This window comes from Carlito syrichta, unplaced genomic scaffold, assembly GCF_000164805.1.
Source record: "Carlito syrichta isolate Samal-C Ts95f unplaced genomic scaffold, Tarsius_syrichta-2.0.1 Scaffold302355, whole genome shotgun sequence".
NCBI lineage: Eukaryota > Metazoa > Chordata > Mammalia > Primates > Tarsiidae > Carlito > Carlito syrichta.
Window position 1 is genome coordinate 193,062 of NW_007246451.1, and position 12,125 is coordinate 205,186.

General features: G+C 39.3%; 1 protein-coding gene across 3 annotated transcripts in view; it reads right to left on the minus strand.

Moving 5' to 3' along the window:
* Positions 1 to 12,125, minus strand: part of CTNNA1 (catenin alpha 1) — a 153,814-nt gene that overhangs the window by 111,850 nt on the left and 29,839 nt on the right. For 2 of the 3 annotated variants that reach the window (XM_008056431.2, XM_021711541.1), the window contains 2 exons: positions 3,421 to 3,587; positions 2,759 to 2,878 (listed from right to left, as the gene is read on the minus strand). In XM_008056431.2, the coding sequence (XP_008054622.2) occupies positions 2,759 to 2,878; positions 3,421 to 3,587 (287 nt within the window). The remainder of the gene's footprint in view (positions 1 to 2,758; positions 2,879 to 3,420; positions 3,588 to 12,125) is intronic. The other variant, XM_021711542.1, reaches the window with a different exon arrangement.

The window sequence follows — 12,125 nt, forward strand, 5'->3', positions numbered from 1 at the left end:
AGTCCGCAGGTTCAAGACTCGCCTGGGCAACTTGATTAGACCTCATCTCTGCAATAAATCAAAAAATGAGCCGGGCGTGGTAGCGCGCGCCTATAGTTCCAGCTACTTGGAAGGCTGAGGCAGAAGGATCGTCGGAGTCCAGCGGCCACTGCACTCCAGTCTGGGCGACAGAGTGAGTCAACTCAAAAAAAAAAAGAAAGAAAGAAAGATCACCTGAGCCCAGCAGGTCAAGGGTGCAGAGGCTGTGAGCCTGCCACTGCACTCCAGCCTGGGTGGCAGAGTAAGACTCCAACATAAAAGAGAATGCCACTCAATAGGAGCTATAGCTTTTAGCAACCCAGCAGGAAGGGAGCCTAAGAACAACACCCAGCCTCACTCCCCTATCTCCTCTGACCTTCTGCTGGTGCTCCCACTGGCCAAACCCAACTAGAAGCCAGAGAACAAAGGAGTCCATGGATGTAGTCCAGAGAGAGAACAGGGTGACCAAGGGTGGAAAACAGATATGGAGGGGCGAATAGAAGATATCCAGCATGCATATAATAACTCCATGATTTCTGTGACAAACATTTCAGAAATGTTTGACATTTACTATCATTTTTAAAAATACATCAGAGATTATATACAAGAATGCAATAGATTCATGGCATACAGAATTAAAACTAAGGCAGCATTACTTCCTAGTAAGTTTCTCCAATAGCATATAAAATTCTGGACTGTTATTACATTTTACCTTAAGAACATTATCTATTCATTTATTTGCAATGATGCACAATAATAAGTGGCACTCTAAATGTTCTTACTTTACCCTAAATAATGGTATTCCGAATAATAGAAAATCTGTGACAGAATCACTAAGTAAAATAAATTGTGAACATAATTTGGCCAGCCTGCCATATTTATAGAATTATTATTCTATTAAACAAGTTCTTCACAGACTCTATCAGCCACAGCAAAAAGAAAAAATACTTGTAACTGATGTGATAGAAATTAAGGCAACACAAAAACAAATGGTAAAAGTACATTGAGCCTACACTAACTAATCTAGGCAGTACACCAAATAGAGCAGTATTATCATGTATAACATTAAGTACTGGAAATGTAAAACCAGATCTCTTATGTACAGATTTAATCTGATCACATCTTATGACTTGAAATATGTGAGCAATGAGCTACTCCTCACCAACTGCCCACTGAGGAGGGTCTTCTTGGTGGCTAGCACTATTTATTAAATTTAATTTAATCCTCTCGATCCTGTGGTGTGTCTTATACTAATGTAAATATAACCAAATAACTAAGAAGTCGTCAGGGCAGAAGCTGCCTTGTATTAGACATATACACTAATGACAACCATTTTCCCTTAATTAATAAAGACTATAAAAGTCATAGTAGGTTACCCACCTAAATCCATTCCCCACCCATGACCCAATTTCCTCCTGCCTGTCAAGAGCTTTTGTTGGGTATTTCCTGTTTTCAGGAAGGCCACCCTATTCCAGAGCAGAAGGTGGTTCCTGATTACTCTGAGTTAGGTACATTAACTCCTTTCCTTTTGCCAATGATAAGTGACATATAGGCATGTTGTACAATTCAGATTTAGGGTAATTCTGCTGGAGGCTTCTAGATTGCTTGCTTATAAAGAGAGACACATGGAAGAAACACATCCTCTTTTTCTCACTGGACATATTGATGTGTGCAAATGTCATGCCTAGAGCTTCTACAGTCATCTACTGCCCAGCACACTGAAGATGGCAGTACTGAAAAAATGTAAAAAACCTGGATCCTTGATGATACTGCAAAGTCCTTAAGTTAACTACCCTGAAGTTACTCAACCTAACTCAGGCCTTCTAGTTAGTGAGAAAAACAAACCCCCTATCACTCAGGTCTTCTAGTTAGTGAGAAAAACAAATACCCTACCATTCAAGCAGTTTGGGAGCTGGGTTTTTGCCAATTACAGTGCAAAGTATCCTAACTGATAAAGATATTAGCTAAGAATAATAACAATTCATCTTTTCAGGGCTTGTTTTAAATTAAGAATGTAAAGCATAAGCCTGAGTAGGACTACAAAAGTTCTAAGCAGCTGGATAGCAATGTGTTCATCCTCCCTGAAGAATACACACCTGAAACACATAGCATCCAACAGGAAGGGTTTCAAAGCACCCCAACAGCGAAAACACCAAAGGGCTATGGCGATTTGGAAAAATAAGAGCACTGATCCTCATGTCATACAATGGAAAACTACCAATAATTAACAAGAAACAGTTAAAAAGTAATAAAACATGGGACTAGGAGAAGGGGTGGAGGGATAAAGAGATTTTCAGCTATAGAGATAATTCCAGTATGCTTTAATTGGTTTAGGTTTTTTAAAAATCTGAATAAATTCCATCACTAACAGGTTAAACCTTGAATGCACATAACAAAGACCTACCACTTCTCTAGATACTACCTCCATCACAAATTGTCAAGCTATTTAAGATAAAACATTCACAAGAATTAAGACAGGAGCACAAAATAAATGCAACTTAATTACAACTTTACTAACAGCACAAAATTGAAAAGATACCTCTTAGTTTACATGTTATTTTTTTAAAAAGCAGGATTTATTAAGACAGAAAAGCTCCCAGAGTGGGAGGGGAGCTGAAGGGGTTGCCCTAAATGTTTTAATGAAACTATACTGGCAAAGGTAGTTCAGAAAACAGAATGGATTTTCCCCACTAGATTGTAAAATAAACAACTTTAATAAATCCCTGAATCATGATTGTACCTGCTGTCTCTTGGCTGCCATAATGTTCAGCTTATCCACTTCAGGTTTTAGGGCTTTATACTGTATTCCTAAGTCTTGTTCATTGCCAGCATTCCTCAATTTCAAGATACCGTCTTCCACCTATAAAACATGATGCCAAAAAACAAAAATTATAAATAACACAAGTCTGTAAATAAAGAAGATGGCGTCCTAGACATTTTTATTCCTTTTAACAGCTACTCAAAAAGCAATCTAAACTTTAGTCTCTTGAGTTTGCATGTTCCTCAAACATTTGAGCAGCTATTAATGAGAGCTTCATAGGAGCTGAAGGACAGACACTATTATAGTGGCTTCTACCTAAAAGTACACAATTTAAAGTGTTTTGGATTCTCAACTCTGGAGCTCTACTAGTACAAGGAAATGTTAATCAATACTACAAAAAGAGAAGGAATCAAAACAGTATCTTTGCCAAAAGTTCTTCATGAGAAGCAAGACAACACAACCAGTATCATAGACACTTAGTATAGAGGAATAAGTGGAAATTAAACAAAAACATCCCTGATCCACTGACATAAACCAAGTTCAAAAGCAAACTAAACGCTAAGAAATGCTGAACTAAGTATGGCCAGTAACAGCCTTACTGTGCTAGGGAAAACAAATTACAGACATAGTCCTATACTTACAACTTTCAGCTGAACAAGTAATTTGTAGACATCTGCCATGTCAGCCAAAATCAACAGCCGAGTAACAGCAGAGAGCAAAGCTCGAGCTGCCCGAACCATGTTTCCTCGCTTCACAGAAGAGCAGGGATCATCTGCGAACTCTCCCGCTGCACTCTTCATCAAATCACCTGTTTTACAGAGTGAAAAAACAAAATCAGCAGGAAGAAACCCAAATAATTGATCCATATTTTTAAAAAGTAAAAGTAGTTCAAACTTTTTTCATGTACAGATTTAGAGTAAGGGCTTTCATTTTTGTTATCTGCTTTTCTTTTGTTTGTTCTATAGCTGTCATTTTAAAAAGCACCCTCATATATTGCTGATGAAAGCAGAATATCTGGAAAATGCCTTGGCATTACATACCAAGAAGCTTAAAAATACTTCCCTTTGATCTAACAATACACCTTTCCAGCAAGGAATACATGTATCCCTTAAAAATAAATTATTTTCAAGATATGAATGGGAGAAAAAAATATATCTACTGTAATCCACCCTCACATCCACAAAACAATACAGAGATTGGGCAACCATTATGTAGAACGAGCACACTTCATTACCCATCCCAACTATTCAACAGGTACAGCCCTTACAGATACTCATCGGTATGTGAAAAGACAGAGTTCAGCCATGACTCATTTATTTCCCTCATAGTAAAACACTACCAAAAGCTCAAATGCCCAACAATAAGCAACAAGTTCAGTAAGTTAACAAAAAGATGAAATTATAAATGTATATCTTTTTTAAGAAACACAGAGAGGCTGGGTTTGGTGGCTCAGCCTGTAATCCCGCGCTTTGGGAAGCCGAGGTGAGTGGATTGCCTGAGCCCGTGGGTTCGAGACCTGCCCGGGCAACTTGGCGGGACCTCATCTCTACAATAAATCAAAAAGTTAGCCGGGCACGGTAGCGCGTGCCTGTAGTTCCAACTACTTGGAAGGCTGAGGTGGAAAGATCACCAGAGCCCAGCAGGTAGAGACTGTGGTGGCCAGGAGTGTGCCACTGCCCTCTAGTCTGGGCGACAGAGTGAGACTCCAACTCAAAAAAAAAAAAAAAGAAACACAGAACAAAAGATTGGAATCAAAAGGTAAATAATATTTACCACTAGGTTACACGCTGCCTTTTTACATTAACCTGTATACAGCTTATATAATCCTGAGTTCAAGAATATATGACATTTCCTGGACAATTAATACTTTTGTCATTCATTCCTATTAATAATCAATTAGGGTGCTTATTGCCCTTCTTTTCTAATAGTTGGAAGCAACTAGAGGACCAGAGCTATGTCTTGTCCACTGGTTATACAGTCAGGGCCTCTATAATGACTATATTTGAATTCCTGGAAATGTAATTACTCCCTCCCTTGGCTGAGTGAGCCCACTTCACAGTAAAGCCTAAAGGCCATTCACTCTTTCACCTCTTCCACAAATTCGTAAAAAAGGACACTCTCAAGAAGCCTAGCTATATCTCAGCTGTCCTACCGAATTTCTCCTAGCTATCATCTTCAGTCACACAATATGAGCTTAGGAGGGAAAAAAAAAGCTAAATTCACCTTCAGATTCATGTATTAATTAGGCTTAGAAGCACAATATAGTACTAAGAGTAAAGATAAGCTCTGCATGTGTCAGGACAGAAATAACGCACAACAAAGAATTGCATAGTTAAAAGGTTGTCCTGAATCTAATGTAGTCTCCTCTTGACATTTAGCAATCATAATATTAACATTGATATCTTATGGTATTTTAAAAGAGGGGGCTCATTCATTCTTTTCTTTACTCATCAAATGTTTGAGCACCCACCACACATCAAGGACCATATCAGGTGCCAGTGATACAGTACACAAGTAATAGCCCATGTCCTCATGGAGCTCTATGGAGAGAGAAAGATGGACAAACAAACAGTTGAGAATTGATTTAGAGCAATACTCAAAGGGCTTGCAAATTATGGAGTATTACAATGCAGCCAAATTACAATAGCCTTGTGAACAAGGTGCTATGGGAATATGATAAGTAAAGCTATTTACTCAGGGAAGAATTTATCTTACAGAAAGAGATATTTGCCTTAAACAATACTCATATCAACAAGAGATAGTAAATAAGAGACACTGACCTTATATATTAAGTAGAATTTCACCTATTTATTGAGCGCTTCCTACACACTAAAACAAACAAATGCACTGATATGATGGAAAACAATGTCATTGTGAATGTGACGATGCAGAAATTATGTGGCATTTTAAAAGCACAGTCTAGGTAACATAGCAGGACCTCAGCCCTACAAAAAAATATATAGAAAAAAATTTAGCCAGGCGTGGTGGCACACACGTAGCCCCAGCTACTCAAGAGGCTGAGGTGGAAGGATCACATGAGACCAGGAGGTCAAGTCTGTGGAAAGCTGTGATTGTGCCACTACACTCCAGCCTGGGCAACACAGACGCAACCCCTCACAAAAAAAAAGGATGAATTTTAGTTTATGTGAATTATGGCACAATAAACAAAAATAAAAATAAAAACTATATGCAGTGATGTCAAAGAGCACAGGCTCTGGAGCTGAATATAGTCTTAAATTTTGGTTTTGCCATTTATCAGCTATACAACTAGACTTCATGAGGCTGTTTCGTCTTCTGTGAAATGCAGAGAATACCTACTGTGAGCACAACTTAGAGAACATATGTAAAATACTTAGTTCAGGTGCCTTGCACTAGGAAAAAATATAGGGTTGGTTAAAATTATTATTGTTAGGTAAAACAATATCAGAAGATATTGTCTTGTGAATGTTTATCTGTTCAACAGTGACCTTCAAGAGCATTCATGTATTCTTTCAACTAATGTTTACTGAGCACCTTCTAAGAGCCAGGCACTATTCTAAATGTTCAGGGAAATCAACCAACCTGACAAAAAAATAATAAATAATGTGATAACATAATTAATAGCACTAGGGTGGGGGGCAGTGGCAGAAAGAAAGACGGAGAAAATAGGGATATAAGATACAATTTAAAACAGAGGGATGAAGGTAGGCCTCACTGACAAGATATCATTTAAAGAATGTCTTGGAAAAGGAATCACAGGAATAATATGGCTACCAGGAGGAAGAACATTCCAGGCAGAGGGAATATCAAGTCAAAGACCTAAAAAGATCATAAAAGACTAAGGAAGCCAGTGTGGCTGGCACAAGGGAATGAAGAAGAACTGTTTTACAGGAGGTGCAAACACCAGATTTTCAGGGTAATAAGGTAAGTTATAAATAAGAATGCTCTTTCAAGAATTTGGACTGCTACCAGAAGAAAAGTCAAGGGGCCTACTAAAGGAATTATTTTCTCCTTTTATTCACTTTCGATTTTGTGTAGGTAGGGGTAGTAATATAAAGAAGAGAGCACAATCATGAAATTTAAAGTCAAACAGACAAAAATCACAGCTTCGTCACTAAGTCTCAGTTTCCACAGTTGTAAAAGAGACAGTTATGTTGGTAATATTCACTTCACACAACAGTGCAGGACTGTAAAAACAACTATACAAGCAGAAACAATGCAGAGTGATCTTAGTCATCAATGGGGAAAATTAAGATTTTCCTGGGCCGGGCTCAGTGGCTCAGCCTGTAATCCCGCGCCTTTGGGAGGCTGAGGTGAGTGGATTGCCTGAGCCCACGGGTTCAAGGCCCACCTGGGCAGCGAGACCTCATCTCTACAAAAAATCAGCCGGGCATGGTAGCGCATGCCTGTAATTCCAGCTACTTGGAAGGCTGAGGCGGAAGGATCGCCAAAGCCCAGCAGGTAGAGGCTGCAGTGGCCGGGGAGTGGCCACTGCACTCCAGTCTGGGCGACAGAGTGAGACTCCAACTCAAAAAAAAAAAGATTATCCTGTGACTTTTGAAAATTTTTATCAAAGCATTAAAAATTTCTTTACTGTCAATTATAAATACATATGGATATTATAAAGAGTCAACTAGTGTTTATTGTATATACTAAATTAAAACATCATTAATACTGAAAATAAAAAGTATTTTATTAGTTAAAAAAATTCTCAAAAAAGCGGTTTGAACAATGCTTCTTGTCATTTAACTTGGGGTACAGAGTAAGCATCCTTTTTTATTCCTTAGCAAATCCCAGCCGGGCTCAGTGGCTCAGCCTGTAATCCCGTGCCTTTGGGAGGCTGAGGTGAGTGGATTGCGCCCGTGGGTCCGAGACCCGCCTGGCGGGTCCTCATCTCTACAATAAATCAAAAACATCAGCCGGGTGTGGTAGCGCATGCCTATAATTCCAGCTACTTGGAAGGCTGAGGTGGAAGGATTGCCAGAGCCCAGCAGGTTGAGGCTGCGGTGGCCGGGAGCGGCCACTGCACTCCAGTCTGGGCAACTCCAACTCAAAAAAAAAGACAAAACAAAAAAAGCAAATCTCTTTCTAAATTTGGATCCATTTTCAACATTTTATCTTTCTATCTTTATTTGTCATGAATTATCTCCAAAAGTTCATAAAATATGTGAAATTTTTTATGACATCACATTCTCTTGGACATAATCATCATTTTCATCACAACCACATTCCTGGTTTAAGTCAAGAAGTTTGTTTTTGCTAAGTTCCTCTGACTACATATCTAGAATCTTTTTTTTTTTTCATATCTAGAATCTTAAACAGCAGCACAGTCAACATTTCTAACGTCAGCTATTTCTTCCCTTTATAATAAGTCTAATCAAATTTCAATTCCAGGTTAATTACTTTTCATTTCTTTGATGCGTATTCATCTTTGTTGGCTAATTCCCTCTTTCAAGTATCCACTTTTGTAAAATAGTTCAAGTAGGTTTACCAGTAGGAGAGAAGCAAGCAATACAACTATGCGCTTTGCATAAACTGAACAGATGTGCAGGGAACAATCATCAACAGACTCTGAATGGGACATAACTGGTCACAGATCAAGATACACATCTGTTATTTATGCAGCAATCTGTACACTTAAGAGCTAGCAGCAAAGTTTGTACAGTTCACCTTTGAACAACACAGTCTGGCTTTGGACTCATGTAGATTTTTTTCAATAAATATAGAGAAGAAATTTTGGAGATCTGCAACAACTGGAAAAAAATCACATAGCCTAGAAATATCAAAACATTAAGAAAAAGTTAGTTATGTCATGTATGCAGAAAATATATGTAGACACTAGTCTATTTTATTATTAACTTCTATAAAAATACATAAATCTATTACAGAAAGTTAAAATTTATCAAAATTTATGCACACTTAAATACCTTACATAAGCACCACTCACAGTCAAGAGAAATGTAAACAAACATAAAGATGCAGAATTAAATCATAACTGCATACACTTTAATTGTAGTTTATAATGTACTACTGCAATAATTTTGCAGCCAGTTTCCTGATGTTAGTGCAGTGAGCGCAAGTGTTGTGAGTAGCCACTTAAAAAAGTCATGTGTCATCTCCACATACACAGTTCATCTCTCCAGTAAATTGTGATTCGCAGTAAAAAGTGATCTCTTGAGTTTCTCACATATTTCCATTGTGTTCACTAAAATATCAAAAAACTTTGAATAATACCATGGAACTCATACAAAGTGATTCTAGTGATGCTGGAAATGCTCCCAACAAAGAGAAAAAAGTCCTAACATTATAAGAAAAAGAGGAACTGCCTGACATATACTGTAGAGATCTGCAGCTGTGGCTGCCCACCACTTCAAGATAAATGAATCTAGTGAAGGACCATTGCAAAATAAGAAAATTCATGAAGATATGCGTCAGACAAAAACCTTGCACTTTTTGGGAAATTTTTTTTTTTTTTTTAGTTAGAGTCTCCCTCTGTTGCCCAATCTGTAGTGGCATGCTCACAGCCTCCGCAGCCTCGACTGCTGCGCTCACGCAATCCTTCTGCTTTAGACTTTCAAGTAGCTGGAACTACAGGCATGTGCCACCACACCCAGCTAATTTTTTGATTTACTGTAGAGATGAGGTCTCACCATGCTGCCCAAGCTGGTCTTGAACCCGTGGGCTCAAGCAATTCTCTCACCTCAGCTCCCTCCTTGAGTCTTGAAGGAAAAAGATAAATACCAGCTGCTAGTCTTTTGGTTTATTACAAGAGGCCCTTTTTCTGGATTGGTTCCCGCTGATACTTTGTCCTTGAAGTCAGGAAGTACCGTGCCAGTAAGAGACTTTTTAAAGTTCTTCTGACACTGGACAATGCCCCGGCCACCCAGAACACTCTAAGTTCAACATCAAAGGCATCAAAGTGGTCTACTTGCTCCTCAAACACAATATCTCTAATGCAATCTCTAGATCAGGGGTCAGAAAGGCCCTTAAGGCTTATTACACATGAAAAGGACTGTCAACATATGGAAGAGAACATCATGAAAGTGTGGAAGAATTACACCACTGAAGATGCCATCATTAGAGAAAAAAACCACTGAAGAAGCCATCGTTAGAAAGCCATCAAACTCCAAAAGATAAATTTCTGCTGGAGAAAACTGTCCAGATGCTGTTCATGACCTCAAAGAATTTACAACAGAGACAATCAAGAAAATAATTAAAGAGACTGTGAACATGGAAAAAAAAAGAAAAGAAAAGAAAAGAAAAGGGGGTGATTCGTGGGGAGGGGAGCGGGTAAAGGATTTCGAGATATGGACCTTGGAGAAATTCAAAAGCTAACAGACACCACACCAGAGAACTTAACAGAAGATGACTGGTGCAAGATAAGTGGCTCCAAACCAGTGCAGATGATGAGAAAGAAGATACAGAAGACGCAGGGCCAGAAAACAAACTGACACTGGACAATTTGGCAGAAGCATTCCAATTATTCAAGACTGCTTTGGAATTTTTTTTTTATTGGGGTAGGGGGAGAATTTCACTCTGTCACCCAGGCTGCAGTACAGTGGTGCGATCATAGCTCACCACAGCCTTGAACTCCCAGGCTCAAATGACCCTCCTGCTTCAGCCTCCTGAGCAGCTGGGACCACAGATGCATGCCAACATGCCCAGGTTCTCCTTTATGATTTTCTTAATAACACTCTAGCTTACTTTGTTGTAAGAATACAGTATATGAAATATACAACATAAAAAAATAAGTGTTAACTGTCTTATGTTATTGGTAAGGCTTCTGGTGAACAGTAGGCTATTAGTAAAGTTTGGCGATGTCAAAAGTCATACATAACTTTTTTTTTAAGTCAGAGTCTCACTCTGTCACCCAGGCTGCAGTGCAGTGGCACAATCACATCTCACCGAAGCCTCGACCTCCTGGGCTCAGGCAATTCATTCTCCTTAGTCTCCCGAGTAGGTGGGACTACAGACACACACCACAATGCCTAGCTAAACTTATTATTTTTTTGTAGAGAAAGAGTCTCACTATGTTTCCTCAGTTGGCCTCAAATTTTGGGCTCAAGCAGTCCTCCCACCTCAGCCTCCCAAAGTGCTGGGATTAAAGGCATGAGCCACTTCGCCTGGTCTACACATAAATTTTCGCCTACACAGGCAATTGGTGGCCATAACTCCCAAGGTGTTCAAGGGCCAATTGTAATTGCTTTATGCAATTACTCACAGTTAATGAATAAATTGTGCTAACTAAAATTTGAACCATGTTGTTGGGGGACTAGTGTTATTTTAACTCAGCTGTGTAACTGAAATTTGTACATATTAGAACTCTGCCAAGTAAGGACTACCTGACTACCTGTACCCACCTCCCAGGGTTGTTGTGGTGAGGAAAGCAAATGCTCTAAGACACATAAAACATTCAGAGTGCTTAAAAGAGTGCCTGGCATTCCTCATACTTTCTATTATCACTACTGGAAGTAATTACAGATAGATTGGGGCAAGGGGGAGACAAAAAGACACCAAATACACATAATTGAGGAATGGAGACTCTAGATCACAGACAGGGATGCACACAATAAGGACCACCGGAGGAGGTGAAAGCCATGAGAAAAGCAGAAGGCAGTTCTTGTACCCTCAGATGAAAGGTGAAGGCAGAGGTAGCAAGAGGCTTCCATGCAGTATGAAGCTTAGCAATGCTGGAGAATCCTGGTTTTCTCAGAAGCAAGAAGTGAAGCTCTGTCCTAAAAACTACGCAGGGTGGAAATGGAAAAGAGGGACTGAGGAAAGTGGAAGAAACCCTGAAAGAGCTGCAATGGGAAATGAAAAGGGGAGTTAACTTCAGGGGAATAAAAGAATTGTTGGCCAAACAGGATGAACTTAAAAATAGGTTCTTAAATCTATAGCCCATCTAAATGAATCAAAACTCTTCAAAGATTAGCTTATATCCAAACCAACAAGCAAAAAATCTTGTAGATATTCATGTATAAAGTTGGTGACAAAAAAGTATTTTATATAATTTTAAACATTTAGACAATCACTTAACCCCACCATACTAAGCCCCAAGTTTTTCTCCAACTCTAACTATTTTTTAAATCATAATCTCCTCCTCTTCCTCTAAATTCTCACTCCTACCTTGGCTCCTCTTAAATAGTGTCATGACGCCGGGCTTGGAGGCTCAGTCTGTAATCCCGCGCCTTTGGGAGGCTGAGGTGAGTGGATTGCCTGAGCCCGCGGGTTCAAGACCCGCCTAGGCAGCAAAACCTCATCTCTACAATAAATCAAATAATCAGCCGGGCATGGTAGCGCGTGCCTGTAATTCCGGCTACTCAGAAGGCTGAGGCGGAAGGATCGCTGGAGCCCAGCAGGCGAGGCG